Genomic DNA, 20,636 nt, shown 5'->3' with positions numbered 1-20,636 from the left:
GACCTACTCAGACCAGGATGAATATAATGGAACCACCACACACCTTCAACAATGAGCTTGGCGGTACAGGTTATTTCCTTGCCAGCGTTCTTGGCGACACAGGTGTACTCTCCAGTGTCTGACAGCTGCACATCTTTGACCACCATCTTACGATCTTTGCCGTCAGAGGTGAACTTGTGCTTGGGGCTCTCACGCAGGTTGCTGCCGTCCTTCATCCACGACGTGACAGCGGTGGATGGCGACACTTGGCACTCAAACACAGCCGAAGAACCGATGGACTCGGCCTCCTGCAGAAGGATGTCCTCCAGCTTCTTGATGAACTTGAGTGGCACGGCTTTGAGCTTGTAACCTCCAAAAGGCTCCTCCGGGGGTGGGGGAGTACCTCTTCCGACAGGTCTGAGGCCACGTCCCCTGCCTTCACCAGGTGACGGCGTCAGCTTGGCTGAAAGACAAATGTAAGGAACAGGACTTTGAGGGTGGGCTGTTTTTTCCGACTCCATTCAGCCAAAGCCTACTCACGTTTGAGACCTCTTCCTCTTCCTCTTCCTGCTTCATCTACCGGCTGTCCCTCTGTTCAGAAACACAAGTTATGAGCTTGTTGCACACAGCATAATTTTATATGATGTCAATGGATGCTAATGAACATGTGGAGAAATGAGCGTGAATGAGTGTCGTGCTACGTTAATCAAATAAAGTTTGTGACACCGCGATGACATGAAGATGAAGACGACACATAGGTGGACAGGAATGACATCACAACGTGCCCAGTGAGGTTGAGGATCACCAAAAAGTAGGTATGGTGTGTGAGCATTGTGAAGATGGAGGCATGACCATGGCAATGAGTTGAGATTATTCCGTGCATGAAGGAAAGATGGCTGTATCCGAGGTTGTCCCGCCTCTGACGTCTCACCTCTCCTGGTCGCCCCCGGCACCTCCAGAGCGCCCTCCTCCCCTTCACCTTCCCAGTCTTCGTCGGGAACCAGTTCCCAGCCCCAGGCCTCTTCATCCTCTGGCTCTGCCTCCTCATCCACCCCAAAGTCCTCCTCAAACACCTCCTCCTCCGGCTGGGTGTCGACTTTTTTCATCTCAACCGCTCCCGGAGAAATTTCCTTGACAAGGGGAAGCTTTTCTTTTGGAGGCTTTGCCGCATCTAGATCTTCTGGCGAGGGCGTTTTGGGTACTTTTTTGAGAGTGGCCACTTCTGGGGAATCCTTAGGTGAAACTGTTTTAGGAATCTTTTTGAGTTTATCGATACTGGGAATCTTTTCTGCTTCTTTAGTCTTCTCAACTTTTGGTGATGGTGTCTTTTTCAGCTGAATTTTCTTGATCTGCTCTACAGGTGTCAAAGCCACCTCTTTTTGGTCCTTGGCCTTGGGTGTGACTCCCTTCCTCAGCTGCAGTGGTTTAGGCTCCTCTGGAACTTGATCTGTTTTCTTCAGAGAAGATGGCACTTGAGAATGAATCTTCTTTGCTGGAACTGGCTCAGGTTGCTTCAGCTTCTCAGACTTTTCCTCCTCTGCTTGAGGGGTCTCAGGTTTCTTCACTTCTGTCTTGTCCTCAGGGGTAATGCGTTTCTGGCTCAGGTCCTCTGTTGTTTTCTTCTCTTCAACCTCCGATGGTTTCTTCTCTGGTTCAATAGCTTCAATTGATGGCCGAGAGAAAGGCTTGAGCTTTACTTTCTCTGGCTCTGGCTCCGGCTGTACAGTTGGGGTTTTCTTTACCTTTACGGGTGCTTTAGCTTCTTTCTCCTCTGGTTTTTCCATAGGTACTGGTTTTAGCGTCTTTGCTGGAGGCTCTTTTACCTCTGCTGGTATTTCCTGAGGTATCTTTGGAGGTTCCTTTGCCTCAGTCTCTCTGGGGATTCTCGCTCCCTTTTGGAAAGTCACAGTGTCCCTGTCATGTGTCTCATCCTTAGCTTTTTCTGGCTCCTCCGTAGCCTTAACTGGCTTCTCAAAGGGTTTTAGCTTGACAACTTCTGGTTCTTCTTTATCGGAAGGCAGTTTTTTAACTTTTTTCAAGGCGGCAGCAGGTGAGGTTGGTTCCTCCTCCTTTTGAGCTTTGGGAGTTTTCTTCCATGAAATGGTTTCCTCTGGTTTATCATCTTTTGGAGTTCCTTTTTGACGGCTCCATTTCGGCTTAGTATCTTCTTTTCCTAACTCGGCTTGTTTCGGCTTTGTAATTTCCTCCTTTTTCTCCGCCTCTGCTTTGTCTCTTGGTGTCCTCTCCTCTACAGACCTCCTGGTTGTAACCATCATCTCAGCCGTGTGTTCTTCATGCACCAGCTCGATAATATCTTCTTGCGTGGTCCTGGTTGCCTCTCGAAGTTTCTGCGCCTTTTCAGCCTCTTTAGGTGATACCGATGGAATCTTCTTGAGTAGTACCTTTTCCAGCTCTTGCTCCACTTCTTCCCTCGTGACTGGTGTGGTTTTCCTCAGGGTCGGAATATCAAAGGTCCCTGTCTCTTCCGTGGGAACTTTACCTTTTTTTAGCGGAGCTGGTTCTGAGGCAACACAGGTCCACATTACCAAGTCGATACAAACAAACGACATATCAGACAGGGGACTCAAGACACAAAGACTGAGAAGAAATAAGTAAACATGACATCAAAGTCGTGCCGTCAGCGTAGTTCCTACCTTTCTTGACTCCTGCCGGCGCTTCAACTGGTCCCTTGGTTTCATCTAAAGGTTGAAAAGGCTGCTATTAGATCATTGACTGAGGACCTTACTGGCTTAGATGAAAGCATTCTGAACTTCAACAATGCAGACAACATCACCTAGCCAACAATAAAACGAAGACCTTTACTACTGGTTCAACAAACTACCTGTCAGAGGGGCCACTTTCACAGGTTTTTCTTCTTCCACAACCATCTTGGTTGGCTCTTCAGCCTTTACGACGGGCTTGACCCCTTCAATGGTAACATTGTTTTTTTAAAAGAACAAGAAAAAAAGAGATGTTGCAGTAAAACGAGCGAACTAGGCGTTATGATTGAGGACTCATCATAAGAGCATTACGGGTCTTGGATACCTGGCTTGGTCATTGTTTTTTGCAGCTGCTCACCCTCGTCGGGCTTTTTGATTTCAACTGGTACGGGTACTTTGCGCTCTTCAAGTACAAGGCAAATCCAAGTCAACAAAAAGATTTTGCATCTTCACCCGAGTCTACCGTAGAATGATGTCAACAATCGTAGACTCTTAAGAGTGACATTCAAAGAGGTAGCTACCTTCTGAAGGGACAGCAGGCTTGGCTGCCGGTTCCCTGACTGGTGGTCGTAACTCCTCCACTGAAGAATTGGAAATGAAACAAAAAGACAGTCAGAGCGTCCATGCAGGCGACGCCAAGAACAACAAACAGATATACAGATGGATAGACAGAGACTGAAGAGGTTAATGTGCTTGGCTTGAAACAAGGTGTGATGTGAGACATGGTGGACTGGAGAATTAGAAGAGGTGACATTAAAATGCCTGGCTGGACAGGAGGATGCTTATTTGTGCCCATAGGAAATGGGTGCCATGACATGGATTTCTTACGCAACGTCTGCCGATGTGACGCAGAAGTGTTGGACAATGACTTGTGCTCAAGGTCACAAAAATGCGTGATCGGTAGCACGCCACACGGTTCTCTTGATACCTCTGCAGACATTTTGAGACGAAAGCCTGTTTTCTTCACTGGCTTCAGCCTGCAGATGAGCACTTTCACCCAGGGCTGGTTTGGGTTCATCTGTTACTGATGGTTCTTGGACAGAGGCCATCAAACTAATATCACTTTTTGATGTTGCCTTGTCATGTGAATCAACTTTTCTTTGGTCTTTGGACTCAGTTTTTCCTCTTTTAGAGAAATCGCTCTTGTATTTATCTCCTTTTGCTGCGTCCTGAGTTGAAAAAGGTTTCTGCTGCCCGAACGGGTCTCCCAACGGGTATTTTTCGTTTGGTTTAAATGCCTCAATAGAAGCTGCTAAGAGTCTTTCCTTGTCGTTGGCTTCAATGCTATTAGCTGCAAGTTCCTCAACGCAATATAAATCTGCTTGTTTTCTGGTACCTGTCACTAGTAACACTTCACTTTTCAGCTCCTCTTGTTCCACTTGATCTAACTTTTGGACCAGACTCTTAGGAGTACTCTGACAACTATCTAAATGTGTTCCTCCTTCTATGATTATTTCTCTCTGAGCTTTAACGCCTATCAATGGACTCCTGGAAGACGTTCTTTCTATTTGCTGCCTCAGTTCTGCTTGCATCAAGCTATGAGGAATATCCTTGACTGTATCAGTTTTCAAGGCATTCGGAGACTTTCTTTCCTGCTCCAGTTGATCTAGCGTCTGTCCTGTGACTTTGGAAGCTGTGTTTTCCTGTGATATGTAATTGAAAAGATGCTCAGATGGGCTCTGACTTTGACTATTTAACTGTGTTCCTCCTGCTTCTCTGATGACTTTACTCTGACTTAGAACATCCACCACAGGTGACATTGCAGAATCAAAAGCATTCTTGGTGATGTTTGAAACTTGCTCAGATTCTCGCAGCCTTTGGAAGGGTCGGGACTTAAGGACTTCTGTTTGATGTTCTGCAGTTTCGACATCTGGCACTGCTGGTGTTAAAGGTTCTTGGTCAAATTTGTCTGCTTTTCTTTCTAAAATACGGCCATATTGACCCTGAACCACGGCGGTATCAGCATGCACTTCTTCTACAGAAATGCGTTTGACTTTGCTTAAACTTTGTCTTTTCTCTTTCAGGGATTTTGATCTGAATTCAACTGACATCTGGGAAGTTTCTGGCGCTTCTTCCCTCATAGAGACCCTTACTGATTTGGAAGCATTTGCCTCTTCAAAAGTCTTAGCTTTCATCATCTGCATTTTCGGAGACACTGTGGACTGGACTTCAGTGGTCGTCACGCGTAAAGAACTTGTCTGACCTTTTCTGGTTTTATCCTGAAGGTTTTCCAGACATTGAACTACCTCCTCAGCATGGGGACTCTTTTTTTCATCTCCAGTGTGGTCTTCAACTGTTAAGCTCTTCGATGAGGCATGCCCTTCTCCAGTTCTCACCAGCTCTCGCACAATTTCAAAACCCTCTGCTTGATTGTGAATGAGTTCTTGTCTTGGCTCAAGTTCCATACCTGTTGCAGTCGCGCTTATAAATCTCCACAAATCTTCTGATTTAACGCCTGCATCCTCAACAACCCCAGACAGTGGAGTCACAACCTCCATCACAGCTGCTCTTCTTTCCATTAGTTCTGGTTTCTCATCCAGTCGATTGATGGTCTCTTTTTGAACGATGTGAGACTTGAGTCCCTTAACATTGTCCATGCTCAGGTCGGCCTTGGATTTCTTGGACGTAGAGCTTCTCATCTCTGTAGAGCAAACCTGTTGGTTTGTTTGGCGTTCGTCAACATTTTCTGGTGGCATATGTTTATCTGATGACTCCCTCATGCCTGACTTAGTTGCTTTAACTTCAGGTTTGTCTTCTCCGATTGTATCTGCCTCACTGGTTGCCCGTGAAGGTTTCATCTTAAATCTGACTCCTGCACCTTGGTTGAATTCTGACCTTTCCTGAAGGCCCAGTGTCTCTGAACCATCAGTAACAGATTCCCAGACCCTGGGTTTAGCGATTGCATTAGCGTCTTTGCTCTTGTCCATGTGCTCTTCTTCCTGGATGTCCGAGGCTTCCTCAGACAGGAAGCTGCTCCGCTGTGCCTCCCTTTGCCTTCCTTCATCAGACGCTTAAGGCGGAGGCGAAGGAATGTGGGAATAGTGAAGCAAAAGCACCATTACGTGGTGCCAAGAGGTTAAGACCAGACAACACAGACATCTTAGTTAGATTACACAGAAAAGACAAGTCATTGGTCAGCCCGAAAGGCAGAGGTGCTGCTGCTCTACCTCTCTCGATTTCTTTCTCCAGAACCTCCACAACGGCAGGAAACTTGTCAGATTCTTTGAAAAACAAGGGTTAAATACAAGATGTTAAATTTCTGACAAAAAAAAAAGTGACAAAAGAGGGGCTAAAAAAATAAAATAAATTTTTTTTAAAAAAAAATCATGCGGATGAGGCTGAGGTTAATACCCCTGGGTGTACCTCTGGCAGCAGCTGTGAATTCTTTCTCTGGACTTTTTCTTAATGTTCGAATCCGAAGACTTGAGTCTTTATTTGGGGTTTCATCATGAGAGACTTGTTGCTGTGGCGGGATATCTGACACCAAGACATCGGCTTCTGCTTTACTTTTTTCTTCAGTCAGTTGAGTCTTCTCTTGTTTTTTCTCAGTTACCTGGTGACTCATTGCTGAACGCTCATCTTTAGCTACACCTTTGCTTGATTCCACCATCTGGTCATCCAGACTCTGGCTTACTTTGTCTTGTGCCGAAGATGCAATGATATCAATGCGTTCTTTGTAAGACGCCTCGACTTCTACTTCCTGCTCCACCATCGAGACTTTGATGCTAGTTTCCTTGGTTTTTTTTCGCATCACAGCCTTTCTGTCTTTCTTGACTACCACTATATTCTCATCTTTCCTCTCACCTCTAATTTCTTTGGTAGCGTCCTGTTCTTTCTTAATCTCTTCTGGTTTCTCTGTGATTACAGCAGTCTCCTTCCTGTCAGTCACAGATGTCTCAACTCTCGGCTCAGACCTTTTCATCAAGGTCTCAGTCAATGAAACATTCAAATGTCCTGCCGTGCACAAGGCCTGCTCATACGAAACTTGGGCTTTATCTTCTGGCTCGGCCTCATAAGACCAAGCTTCTTCAGTGAACACCATCTCTGTCACGTGATGCACTTCCTGTCCCTGCTCAAGCCTGATCGGCCTCGCTGAGGCACCAAGAGTGGGCGTCATATGGCGGCGCCAAGAAGTGACGACAAAACACAAAGACAATCAAGTGTGAGACAACAACAATCACAAAGACAGATACTTCAAGAGGTGCTTTGAAGCTGTCGGTCTGCTGATACCTTTTTCTGGAGTAGAGACTTTCTTCTCTGGTTCAACCTCCGAAGGTGGCCTCTTGACAACTGTCTGAGTTTCTAAACCTTCAAGTTTGTCATCCAAGACATTGGCAGAAAAAAAAAAAAAAAGACGAGACAGGCAATTAGACAAACAAGCAGGCACAAACGAGAGGTCAGTCCGCAAGAGTTCTCCAGCTGATCAGAGAGCCTAAAGTGCAACATTTTCTACCAGACAGGAGCTTTTCAACATTTGCATGCACGAAGAAGCGGAAAGAAGGACTAACAGGAAGAAGAAAAAGAAGGACACAAAGAGGAAGACGAAGAAGAAAAGGTTTAATCTTCCCTGTACCTGTGGCAGACTCCTCTGCTACTTCCTTTTGGACACGAACAACCCCAGATAACATTTCATATACTGGCTCCTCTGGAACCGTCTCAGTTGTCAGGGGAACCCTCGCGTCTTTAGATGCTTTCTGGGGAGCCTGAACAGGCTTTTTCCCAAGAACTCTTTCTTCGAGTGGCTTTGCTGGAGATTTCTCAGAGTCCTTTTCAACCAGGACTTCTTCCACCTTTTTCTGAGCTGGTATAACTTTCTCTGCCATATGAGGAAGTTCCTCTGGTATTTTGTCATGTTTACCAGGTAACTTCTTTGGTCCCTTCTGAGGTTTATCAGGAAGTTTCTCTGGCACTTTATCAACTTTCCCTGGTACTTTTTGAGTTTTATCAGGAAGTACCTTGGGTACTTTGTCAGGTTTAACTGGTAATTTCTGGGGTTTCTCAGGATGTTTCTTTGGTACCTTCTCTGAGACATTTTCAGCTCGATCATGAAGTTTCTCTGGTACGTTTTCATGCATTGTATTTGTAAGATTCTCTGATATTGTATCAGATATATCGGGACGATTCTCTGATACTTTGTCGTGTGGTTGATCAGGAAGCTTCTCTAGTACTTTCTCATGAGGTGTATCACGAAGCTCTTCTGGTACTGAACCAGGTTTGTCTGGAAGCTTCTCTGATATTTTATCAGGTTTATCAAGAAGTTTTGCTGGTACTTCCTCATGTAGTTTATAATGAAGCTTCTCTGGTACTCTATCAGGTTTATCACGAGGCTTCGCTCTTATGCTGTCATCGAGTTTCTCTGGTACTGTTTCAGGTTTTTCATATAGCCTCTCCAAGGCTTTTTCTGGTTTCTCTGGTATTTTCTCACGTGGTTTGTCATGATATTTCTCTGGTACTTTTTCATGTGTTTCATTAGGGATTCTTGGTGGCACTTCATACGGTTTATCGGTGAGCTTGTCCGGTACTTTCTCAGGTGTGTCTGGTAATTTTTCACATATTTTTTTAGGAAGCTTCTCATCTATTTTCTCATGTGGTTTATCAGGAAATTTCTCTGGCACTCTATCAGGTTTATCAGGAAGCTTCTCCAGTAGTCTCTCATGTGTTATATCATGAAGATTGTCAGGTAGTACTGCATGTTTTTCATGTAGCCTCTCCAGGGCTTTTTCAGGTTTCTCTGGTATGTTCTCATGTGGTTTGTCATGATGTTTCTCTGGTACTTTCTCATGTATTTCATCATGAATTTTCAGAGGCACTTCATGCGGTTTATCAGTGAGCTTGTCTGGTACTTTCTTGGGTGTGTCTAGTATTTTTTCACGTATTTTTTTAGGAAGCTTCTCTGCTATTTTCTCATGTGGTTTATCGTCAAGATTCTCTGGCACTCTATCAGGAAGCTTCTTCAGTAGTCTCTCGTGTGTTTTATCATGGAGTTTGTCTGGGACTATTGCAGGTTTTTCATGGAGCCTCTCAAGGCCTTTTTCATGTTTCTCTGGTAGTTTCTCATGTGGTTTGTCATGAAGCTTTTCTGTTCCTTTTTCATCAGTTTCATCAGGAATTTTCACTAGCACCTTCTTACGTGGCTTACCAGTGTGCTTGTCTGGTTCTTTGTCATGTGTGTCTGGTAATTTCTCACATATTTTTTTAGGAAGCTTCTCTGCTATTTTCTCATGTTGTTTTTCAGGAAGCTTGTCTGATACAGTTTTTGGTATATCAAGAAGCTTCTCTGGTACATTATCAGGTTTCTCAGGTACTTCCTGATGAGTTTTTTTAGGAAGCTTCTCAGGTATGTTCTCACATTTATCATGGACTTTCTCTTGTACTTTCTTATGTGGTTTGTCGGGAAGTTTTGTTTGTACTTTTTCAGGTTTAATATGATGATTTTCTGGTACATCTTCAGCTATAATATGAAGCCTCTCTGGTACTTTATCAGGTATACCAGGATGCTTATCTGGTACTTCATCAGGTTTATCATGAAGCTCTTCTGGTACTTTCACTGGTACGTCATCAGGCTTACCAAGAAGCTTCTCTGATACATTTTCTGGTACTTTATCAGGTATGTAAGGAAATGTCACTGGCACTTTATCAGTTTTATCATGAAGCCTCTCTGGTACTTTAGCAGGTATACCAGGATGCTTCTCTGCTACTTCATCAGGTTTATCATGAAGCTCGTCTGGTACTTTCACTGGTACTTCATCAGGCTTACCAAGAAGCTTCTCTGATACCTTTTCTGGTACTTCATCAGGTACAGCAGGAAACCTTTCTAGTACTTTAGCAGGTTTATCATGAAAGCTCACTGATACTTTCTCTGGTCTGTCATCAGGTTTATCATGAAGCTCTTCTGGTACTTTCGCTGGTTCTTTATCAGGTTTATCATGAAGCGTCTCTGATACCTTCTCTGGTACCTTATCAGGTACAGTAGGAAACTTTTCGATTACTTTTGCAGGTTTTTCATGAAAGCTCACTGATACTTTCTCTGGTATGTCATCAGGTTTATCATGAAGTCTCTCTGATACTTTCACTGGCGCTTTTTTGGGCTTACCAAGAAGCTTCTCTGACACTTTTTGTGGCGCTTTGTCAGGTTTATCATGAAGCTTCTCTGATTCTGTCTCTGGTACTTTATCAGGTACTTCAGGATGCTTTCCTGGTACTTTGTGTAGTTTATCATGAAACATCTCTTGTACTTTCTCTGGTACGTCATCAGGCTTACCAAAAAGCGTCTTTGCCACTTTTTCTGGCACTTTCTCATGTTTATCTCGAGTTTTCTCTGAGACTTTCTCCTGAGTTGTATCCCGGAGTGAGTCGGGTGAAAGACTCTGTGACATGACAACCTCACAGGGAATCTTCTGAGGTTGTTTTGGAGGGATGTGCTGGTCTTGGAGTACAAGATCAGCTTTCCAAGCTTGAAGAGGTTTTGAGACAACAACATGCAGATCACATGAAGAGTAGAACAACGTGCTAGCGCACACAAAAGTTGTTACACAACTATAACGGGAGCCTTTGAGAACACATGGTCTAGAGGACAGCACTGTTGCACCCTGTAGGCGACAGAGGTGAGTACAAACATCAATATACCTCTTTGTGGTTCTGCTGGTTCTTCTTTCGGCGGAAGCAGAACAGGCTCAGCTTTCTCTGCTGGTTTTGGTGCATCTACTATCTTCTCTGCCACAGGAACTTGGAAAAATATCAAAGAAATTTGCATCACGTAATGATCAGGACAAGAAAATGCGTGGAGAACCGCACAATACAAAGACCCAAGTGAAGAAACACAAATCAAGAACTATGTATTAAATACCATTGATAAAGAGCCACATGGGTGGAGCTGTATAGGAGGAAACTACACATGAAGAACAATGCATGAGGAAGCATTCGTGAAGAGCCAAATATGATGGGGGAAAAAACAGTGATGAACAACGCATGAAGAGTCATATGCGATGAACATGCGTAGAACCACATGTGAAGAACAAAACGTGACGAACCACATAATATGCAGACCCACACAAGAACAACACCACATGAATTAGATGAATTAGTGAATGAATTAGATGTGGAAAGTCACAGTTGAACAACTTGTGAAGAACAAAACATTAAGTAGAAATCATTAAACACACACACACACACGCCACAGGACAAACAACAAATAAAGATCCACACAAGAAGAACCACACAAGAAAAACCCCCACACAAACCATACAACAGGACTACGTAACCACGAATGAAGAGCCACATGTGAAAACCACACGTGAAGAACCACTTGTGAAGAGCAATACATGACAAACCAAACAACAGGATCAACCACAAGACAAGAACAAAACACGATGAACCACACATGAAGTTAAGAAGAGCATAAGATTGAAGTCTTGCTGCTTGAGCTTCAGATACCTTTGGTGACCACAGGTTTCTTCTTTAGTGTTTCTTCTTCTCTGGGGGGCTTCTGCGGTTCTACAGCAGGCTCCTTCTTCACTGGCTTCTCTGGCACTTTGAGAAAAGATCTCGGTCAATAAGAACATTGAATTTATGAAAGAATGAAAACTTTCTCACCACTTTAAGATTTAAGAAGATGAAGAAAACCCAATGCTGGAAGATGTGTGTACCTTTTTTGGCAGGTTCCTTTGCTTCTTTGACTTTTGGCACCATAGGCTCTGTCACTTCAGCTTTTTTCACCACAGGCTCTAGTTTGGGAGGTTTGGGTGCCTCCACGGGCTCCAGTTTAGGTGGTTTGGGTGCCTTTATAGGCTCTGGTTTGGGACGTTTAGTTTCCACAACAGGTTCCGGTGAGGGTGGTTTGTGTTCCACCACAGGCTCTGGTTTGGTTGGTTTAGGTACCACCACAGGCTCCGGTTTGGGTACCGCCACAGGCTCAGGTTCATGTACCACCATTGGCTCTGCTTTTGGCACTTCAGGTTCGGACTTGATCTTAACAGGTTCTGGTTTGGGTTCTTCAGAGACTTGAAGTGACATGTATGACACTCAAAGATGAGCTTCCACTCAAAGAAACTAACACACAGACAAACACGCATGCACGCACACGCACGCACGCGCGCACACGCACACACACACATAAAGAACAATCAGAGAAGAAGGAAGAAAGTACCTTTGGGCTCCGGTGGAGTCGGCTTCTTCAACGGCATTGGCTTGGATTCAGGTTCCGGCTCGGGCTTTGGCTTTACTTTGGGCTCTGGCTCGGCCTCTGGCTTAGGCTTCGCCACCAGCTTGACTTTCGGCTCTGCCTCGGGCTCTGGCTTGGGTTTTGCCACCGGCTTGAGTTTAACCTCTGGCTCAGGCTTTTCCACCGGCTTGATTTTGGGCTCTGGCTCAGGCTTTGCCACTGGTTTGAGTTTAACCACCTCTGGCTCAGCCTTTGCCTCCGGTTTGATTTTGGGCTCTGGCTCAGGCTTCGCCACTGGCTTGAGTTTAACCACCTCTGGCTCAGGCTTTGCCTCCGGTTTGATTTTGGGCTCTGGCTTAGGCTTCGCCACCGGCTTGAGTTTGGGCTCCGGCTCCGGCTCAGGCTTTCCCACTGTCTTGAGTTTAACCACCTCTGGCTCAGGCTTTGCCTCCGGTTTGATTTTGGGCTCGGGCTCCGGCTTTGCCAACGGTTTGACTTTGGGCTCGGGCTCAGGCTCGTGCTCCGGCTTCACCACCGGCTTGACTTCAGGTGGAGGTTTTTTGGCTTCTGGCAATACAGGAGGCTTGGGCTCATCTTGGGGGGGGTAGGCAACACAAAAATTAGCGTAAAGGAATTCAGAGAGATGTTAGCTACAGACAGCGAGGACAAACAATGACAAGAGGTGAGAGGCAACAGGAAGCAGGAAAAAGTACCTTTCCTTGGCTCCTTCGGTGGCTCTGCGACTTCCTCAGGTTCTTTGGAGACATTCACGCACATTAGTAATCGATCACACAGTCATCAACAAAGAGAACAAACTACCTGTAACCGGGGTCACGACTTTCTTCTTCGGGGTCACGACTTTCTTCTCCACCTCTTGCACTTTGGTCACTGTGACATCAACAACACCGTCAGTCGCCTGGTGGCTAATGTCGTCAAATCTAAGCGACCCGCAGTATGGGTGGCTCACCTCGCGGTTGCGCCGCTTCTTCCTCCTCTGCTACTGGCTCCACTTCCCGTTCCTCCTTGGCCACTTGGATGGGAAAAACTCATCATGTTAGCTAGAGGACAGTAAAGAAGACTCTCGTAGGACTTCTTAGAAGTCTTTGGTACCTCTGGAAAGCACTTCCTCTCTCACTTCCACTTCATGTTCTTCCACTGTCTCCTGGACGGTAACTGCAGCAGACAAACATTTGTTTTTTTTCAATCAGTTTTATTTTGAAATCCACACACAAAATGGGCACCATGGCAGGAAAATGGAACCGCCAGGAGACAAAAGACAAGACGTCAAGAGGGACAGAAGGACCCCCTTGTCTGGCTAAGCCACAAAACAGGAAGATTAGGTGAGACAGGATGACAAAAATAAATAAATAAATAAATAAATAAATAAATAAATAAATAAATAAATAAATAAATAAAAATTAAAAAAGAAAAAAAAGAAGACATTTTGTGGCAATATGAGTGGCGGAAGACGCCCCCCTCCCCCACCAAAAAAAAAAAAAAAAAAGTAAGGCTTTGTGGTAATTCCTCCGTGGATGACACTTTCAGTTATCAACAAGAATTTTGGTAGGCATGTCAATCATGAGTAGTAGACCCACAAAAAAGCCTTGAGAAGCCGTGGTCCAAAAAACACAGGCTGAGGGCCATTCTTATTTGAAGCAACTGTTTTAGGCCACTTGCACTCCTTCAAAAGCGATTTTTTGAAAATTCAGCCCCTGACTCTACTTGAAATTGGTAGTCACGTCAGTCATGAGTCGAGCAACAAGCCATGCCCAAGAAAGATGAACTCCTCCTAGATGTCCTTGTCCAATTTCCACCACATTTGAAGCCTATCTAATATGATGGTGTCAAGTATGAATATGTTAATGATGAAGAGGAATATGAAAATGAATGATGAGGAGGAGGAGGGCAAAAGTGTGAATACCTGTATGTTCAATTTCTTCCTCATAATGATAAAACTCAGAAGATTCTTGAAAAAAGATAAGAGACATATTTAATCTCCGTTGGACCACCGACATGCTAACCTGACTCTCAACAAGTGCACTGTACTGCTTCTGGTTCCATATACAGTAAACCCCAGCGATTCACATCAGATCGAGACTGACCGCAATTGCCAAAAGATGGCAGCAAAGCACTTGAAGGCGGAGAGGAGCATAAAGCATCTAATCCATGCATTTACATAATCATGAATCGATGTTATTATGTCGCAACAGTATTCTGCAGTTCAATCATTCAACCAACACAGAGCGCCTTTGCATCAGGCTCATCAATAGTATTAGCGAGCAGAGTAACCAAAAGAACTGATGAGCACAAATTGGCGCGACGTCACGCATGGCCAAACAAATACTTGACACAAACAACACTGTCATTCAACTCATCTTTGCGCATAATTTGCTTTCCACACAATTGTTGGTGAATACAGTCCAATTGTAACGCAAGGCTACAAGGTTACATGTAGCATGAACAAATGGCGGAATGATTAAATTAAAAAAATAAATATTGCAGATTGTGATTGCTTGACTTGAAATATGCGGAGGTTTACTGTATTTACAAATGTGACCAGGTCTGGCTAAATGTTCCTTCCTCATGGGTTAAAAAAATGCATATTGAAATATTAGACAACAATTCAACATAAAGTTATGTTGAGTAAGATTGTTCTGCTGATTCCAAAATTGTAGTCAGATTTTTTTTCTCTAGCATGTTTCTCCACAGCTTAGCCTCCAGATAAGCCAAATTCTACTGATGAGCTGAAGTAAGAAGAGCTGATTCCAACTGGACTAATCTCCAGCTCCATGTTGACTTTTTTTTTTGTCAAGTCACAATTGAGAAGGTACGTCACAGTCCGCAGTCCCAACTGGTTTGTACTAGCAAGATCTGCAAACACAAAGCTAGCAAAGTAGCAACTAAGAGGTCATAGCCATGTCCTTTGTTTGAAACATAATCGTGACCATAATCATCAACATCCTGTCTTATGGAGTAAGATCACTGTCAAAAGGACGTATGCGTGATTAACGATTCGTATCCATAATAGTAACAATCCGTGTGTTTTCAATATTTTCATGTGAATACAAATCAAAATTGTGTGGGTGTGAATTAATTTATTGTGACTACGAATCTAAATAATGTGGGTTTGAATTTTTTTCTTATGACTACAAATCCAAATAATTTGGGTTTGAATTTTTTTCTTGTGACTACGAATCTAAAACCTGTGAGCGTAATGCCTTTTCAACACAACTCTCACTTCTACGACTACGAAGCTTGACTCCACACAAGTTCACGGCTGTGCACGAATCTCTTCTGTGGATTGCATTTTACGAGTATGAATTTCAATATGCAAATTTGGATGCCGTCACGCCTGGATCACAGGGGAAACTAGTCGGGCACCGATTCCTCCACCCGCGCATGCGTCAAAGAACGAAGATGGCGGAAGCGAGCAGGATAGACGGAGCTTCGAACAGCTCACTAGCTAAGGATAGGGATGGATAAACCGAGGCTTTCCGAAAACCGAGGCTTTCCGAAACAATGAACCACTTTTGAGACAATTACGCCTGGCTGCGCTAAAACGAAGCACTGCTTCGAGACATTTGACACATTGCAAGAGCTCCATCTGCTGGTCAAACCTGCGCACATGGACTGTTTAGAATCACTGTTTACAAAGCTTCATTACTTGCGATCATGTAGGAGCCTCGGCATTTCATAAGTTCAATTAAGTTTCAGTAGATTTCTATCTTTTTCAACTGTGGTATTGTGTCGTCCTTTTAAAGTGTTATTTACACAAGTAAAGTTGAACTTTCAAGTCTGTGTATTGTTTTTGTCTTTGGTTTTCACAACAGTATTTTTAGAGTAGGCTATTATTATTTACACTTGGAAGAGAATAAAATAAAGAATTGGAAAAAAACAAAACAAAGAAATGATAAAAGCCTATCTCTCATGGGTTGAGGAACGACCTCGCGATCTGCAGCTTCAGCTTTGACACTGCCGGTTGCAGGATGATTCCGGCTGACCAGTGATATACTAATACAAATCACTGATGTCAGGAGCTCCGTGGTCGATCATGTAGAGCAGCTGTCTCTCAAACTGAAGGTCCTGAGTTCGAATTTTGACTATTAGTAATTTTTATTATTTATTTTACGCTCTTCCAAGTGCAAATATTACTCTGAAATTGTTTATTTGGTCGCTCTGTAAATAGAGTCAAATTTACTCGACAGAATATAATGTGTAAGTGCGGTGCTTGTGAACCGGGATATTGTTTTTTATTATATAGGATGTGTATTTCCTTAATACTAGAATGGGGAAAATATTTGAGCCGAATGATCATTGCCTTGCCTAGTTTTTGTATCAAGTAATTGGGGCTTTAATTACTGCAGGCAGGTTTGTCAAACACCGAGCTCATCTTTCCCGTGAAACAGCGTGAAGTCACTGACACGTTTGTGACGTCCGAGGCCTCGTTTGCAGTGGTCACGTGATTTTCGGCATGTCTGAAACAGTTGTCGGACCACTGCTTCGACACGCCTCCGCTTCATTCGCTCGAATCAGATTCGAGCAGGAAGGCTCGAACGTAACATCTCTAGCTCAGGAGAAGCGTCATCATCACAGCAGGTAAAGTTAACAACGTGAATATCCAATTTATTAGTAATTTATTGTTATTGTTTTTTCCCCCCAAACAATGTATGGCTTTGGAATTAGAGGCTAAATGCTCTTGCTTGCAAGGTAATGACGTTTTTTTTTTTTTTTTATAACTTGCATTTTATTGTATTTTTAACCTTTTTCATTTTGCACAACAAACAACAAAACATTTTAACGTTACAGTGTTAGGGCAAATAGTACTAATGCAAATAAACATTGACCATACATCGAGTCTTTATTGTCCAGTGTTGGTGTCCTCGTTTGTTTTCTTCTTATAGTCTATCCATTTTCCCCATTTATCCTGAAACTCTCTCTTGTAGTCTTAATCAGTGCGTTAGTCTTTCCATTACAAATAGTTCTTCCACAGTGCACACCCACTGCTCCACGGTCGGTGATTCCATTTTGTACCATAGCCTTGTTATCACTTTCTTACTTGCTGTCAAGAGCACCTTGACAAGGTATTCATCCTCCTTCTGTATTATATCTCGTGTTAAACACCACAAGTAAAGTACCTTGCATGTATTTGGTATTCCATAACCCACAATTTTTTGTAAAGCACGCCATATGCTGTCCCAATACTCGTGTAACCCTCAGCAAAAACAAAAAACATGTGCATGATCCACATCCATGTGTCCACATGCTCTCCAGCAATGACGTGTGTTTTACTGCGAGCATTAAGCGGACTCACTAGCAATAATTAGCACCATAGAGATAAATGTATATCTATGTATGTATTGGCAGCCAGTCTTCACTTTGCTCCAATTCTGTCTCCAAGTCCAGTCTTATACATATATATATATATATATATATATGTATAGTTTAGCATTGGCATGCAAAATCTGAAATAATACATTTAAGTTGGACAAACATTCAAAACACCTATTTTCTTAACTTAGTATTTCCAGCAAATCGATATGCCAACCAGTTGCTTTCAAGCTAAAACAATAACTCGATTGAGTGCTGTCATCCTACAGTGTAATTTCTCTATATATATTACACACTGTTGCTCTGGAATAAACTTAAAGACGACTAATATTATTTGGGTTGTGGCTAATTTTTATCTTATTCCTAATAAAAGAGCTCGAGGCTGGCCGATATAAGCATTGATTTATTTTTGGGGTGAATATGTTAATTCTAAGTAGTAGTGTTGATACAGTTCTATTAACCCTCATTCCATGTTCATACAATATAGTATAGTGAACTAATTAATAGTCCTCTCTTTAAGTACATGCATTACAGTTGACCAGTAAGGACTTCTACTACTTTGTTGTGGTGTAAATATGCTGTGATGTAAACATGCTGCATACAAATGTAAGTTAACGACGAAGTCAAGAGTGTTTGCAAAGACGAAAAAGAGACCAGGACAATGGCCAGATTTCTGCGATAAATGACGCTATATATTAATCAATAAACGCGCAATTTGTATGTCATATTATTTATATTTTGTCAGTACTAACTATCATTCGCGCTGTACATAATGCTCACAGTAAAACACACGTCATTACCTTGCAACCTATAACAGTTAGCCTCTAAGTCTGAAGCCATACATTGTTTGGGGTAAAAAAAAACAATAATAAATTACTAATAAATTGGATATTCACGTTGTTAACTTTACCTGCTGTGATGATGACGCTTCTCCTGAGCTGTTCGAAGCTCCGTCCATCCTGCTCGCTTCCGCCATCTTCATTCTTTGACGCATGCGCGCGTGGAGGAATCGGTGCCCGATTAGTTTCCCCTGTGATCCAAATTTGCATATTGAAATTTGTACTCGTAAAATGCAATCCACAGAAGAGATTCGTGCACAGCCATGAACTTGTGTGGAGTCAAGCTTCGTAGTCGTAGAAGTGAGAGTTGTGTTGAAAAGGCATTACACTCACAGGTTTTAGATTCGTAGTCACAAGAAAAAAAATCAAACCCAAATTATTTGGATTTGTAGTCATAAAAAAAAAAAATTCAAACCCACATTATTTAGATTCGTAGTCACAATAAATTAATTCACACCCACGCAATTTTGATTTGTATTCACATGAAAACATTGAAAACACACGGATTGTTACTATTTGGATAGGAATCGTTAATCACGCATACGTCTTTTTGACAGTGATCTTACTCCATACTGTCTTGCCTGTTTCTTTCATATTCTACTGCATGTCAAAATTTTGACTTTTTGGTAGGACAAGCACATACTTCCCAAATACAGACACAACAAACGAGCTAACTGAAAAGTGTTTCCACAAAGATTGACTTTCTTACATAAAAAAACTATGCGTCTTCTGTTCAATTTTGTCTCATGTTAAGATTATTTGATTTTTTTACTTGTATTGGTTGCTATGCACATTTCTCGAAATAATTTGCGACATGCGTTTGGGGTGAGGAATTCCGGGTTATTTTAAGACCAACATTGCTGGTTCCCCAAGACGCATTCGCTACAAGTCGGCTAAAAACAAATTTGCTCATGAAGCCCATCATGGTCTAAAAATCACTTTTTAATCTGAATTTTTGGGCTGCTGAGAATCGAAAATAGAGATCTTGGGAGGTACATAACTCGGAATGAACCCTTGCGAAAAGCCGACTCTTTAGCCAGAGCGGGTCACAAATGGGCGAACATCGTGCGGAGTTTTCAGTCTCACCTTGAACGTCGACTGACGAAGGCGCTTCAGGCCTCTCCACAGGAACGTCTTGCACATCTACACAACAATTCATTTCTTCATTATCAGTACCCACATCATAACAATCTTTGATTTCCTGCATCATGTCTTCATAGCACATTCATCCATTCATTTTCTACATTGTGTTTAAAGTGCATTCGTTCATTATCTGATTGTGAGTTCATAACACTCGGGAATTTCTTCATTGACATCGTGTTCAGAGTAAATTCATTCATTCATTCATAGCATCATTATTGGTCATTAAAGGCTTGCATCTATCTCCCAAACATCCCAGTTAGATTCAAGGGTCACCACATGTCACCCACCAGGGAAGTGAACCGCAGACCTGACTCCAAGATGCGGGCCATGTACTTGAGCCCTTTGATCAACTTTGAAAGATGACTTCACAAGTAAGATTTTTTGTTCTTGGGGAGAAAGTACTCACCAAAGGGAACTGTTGCAATTTGGATCTCTGTGAAAAAGGGGGTGAAGAAGAAGAAGAAGAAGAAGAAGAAGAAGGTGGCGGCGTTAAACACAACAAGCGTGTCAATCCAAGAGTGGTTCAAGATGGTGCCGTGGTACCTTTGCCAGACAAATACAGCTCAGCGCTGCTCTTCGCTTCACCCCGGGGCTCCAACCGCACAATCACCGAGTACACGCCTACATGAGAGCAGTCAGCGGTTGGCGGTCGGTCATGAAAAACCGGCAAATATGGCGGGGCGGGGCTGCGCGCTACTACGCACCTTCATCCTCCACGCTCACGTTTCGGATGACCATGAAATGTCTCCGGCCCTCGCTGCGGAAGTTGTACTTGGGGCTTTCTCTCAGCTCCCAGGTGTCCTTGTACCAGGACACCACTGCATTGTCGAAGGAGACCTCGCACTCAAAGGTGGCCGCCTGGCGCTCGTTCACCTCCACGTTGTGGATGCGCTTGGTGAAATGAATTTGCTCGGCTACAACAGACAAAAGACGGACGGCAACCACACGGGTGAGAGGGTGGCGCAAGGCCCGCAATGGGTATCATGATTGTGATGTTCTTGTGAGAGACGTTAGGCGGGACATCGTTAGATTGGGAGCGAGGCAGACTCCGACAGGGAGGGCAATGTGAGGGATGCGGCGAGAATGTTGGGACTGAGAGCAAAAGACAGAGGAGGGGTAACTGTAGTGTTCGGAGGGGAACACTGGCAGCATGGAAGACAGACGAAGGACTCAACAGCCACGCTGAGGTGGAGATGATGATGATGATGATGATGATGATGATGATGATGATGATGATGATGATATGGTTTGTGAGAGGCTAGTAGGGGAGCGCCGTTGTGGTGGTGGACCCACAGATTCCAAGCAAAGCACACAACAACCACAATGTGTGGGGGTCATACTAGAGAGGATGCATGACTGTTTAACGATGAAGGAGACCTTCGCCAGTAAGTCAAAAAGAGATTGAGGACTTCAAGTTCAGTATTAGTCAGGGAGACAGGATGGTAAGAAGAGGTTAATTCAGGGCCG

At 43.4% G+C, this 20,636-nt stretch overlaps 1 protein-coding gene across 1 annotated transcript in view; it reads right to left on the bottom strand.

Moving 5' to 3' along the window:
* ttn.2 (titin, tandem duplicate 2) overlaps positions 1-20,636 on the bottom strand; it is a 240,835-nt gene that overhangs the window by 125,932 nt on the left and 94,267 nt on the right. The window contains exons 82-106 of the mRNA XM_077537618.1: positions 19,874-20,083; positions 19,713-19,790; positions 19,576-19,602; positions 19,113-19,169; positions 13,781-13,825; positions 12,970-13,032; positions 12,827-12,889; positions 12,679-12,747; positions 12,573-12,614; positions 11,845-12,453; positions 11,345-11,698; positions 11,133-11,228; positions 10,326-10,424; positions 7,273-10,152; positions 6,063-6,791; positions 5,867-5,920; positions 5,518-5,709; positions 3,628-5,340; positions 3,221-3,280; positions 3,025-3,102; positions 2,822-2,905; positions 2,634-2,678; positions 911-2,500; positions 520-570; positions 44-442 (exon numbers count right to left, since the gene is read on the bottom strand). Coding sequence (XP_077393744.1) covers positions 44-442; positions 520-570; positions 911-2,500; positions 2,634-2,678; positions 2,822-2,905; positions 3,025-3,102; positions 3,221-3,280; positions 3,628-5,340; positions 5,518-5,709; positions 5,867-5,920; positions 6,063-6,791; positions 7,273-10,152; positions 10,326-10,424; positions 11,133-11,228; positions 11,345-11,698; positions 11,845-12,453; positions 12,573-12,614; positions 12,679-12,747; positions 12,827-12,889; positions 12,970-13,032; positions 13,781-13,825; positions 19,113-19,169; positions 19,576-19,602; positions 19,713-19,790; positions 19,874-20,083 — 9,687 coding nt within the window. The remainder of the gene's footprint in view (positions 1-43; positions 443-519; positions 571-910; positions 2,501-2,633; positions 2,679-2,821; positions 2,906-3,024; positions 3,103-3,220; positions 3,281-3,627; positions 5,341-5,517; positions 5,710-5,866; positions 5,921-6,062; positions 6,792-7,272; positions 10,153-10,325; positions 10,425-11,132; positions 11,229-11,344; positions 11,699-11,844; positions 12,454-12,572; positions 12,615-12,678; positions 12,748-12,826; positions 12,890-12,969; positions 13,033-13,780; positions 13,826-19,112; positions 19,170-19,575; positions 19,603-19,712; positions 19,791-19,873; positions 20,084-20,636) is intronic.

Source organism: Festucalex cinctus, chromosome 11 (assembly GCF_051991245.1).
Source record: "Festucalex cinctus isolate MCC-2025b chromosome 11, RoL_Fcin_1.0, whole genome shotgun sequence".
NCBI classification, from domain to species: Eukaryota; Metazoa; Chordata; class Actinopteri; order Syngnathiformes; family Syngnathidae; genus Festucalex; species Festucalex cinctus.
This window is presented reverse-complemented; position numbering and strand designations above follow the sequence as displayed.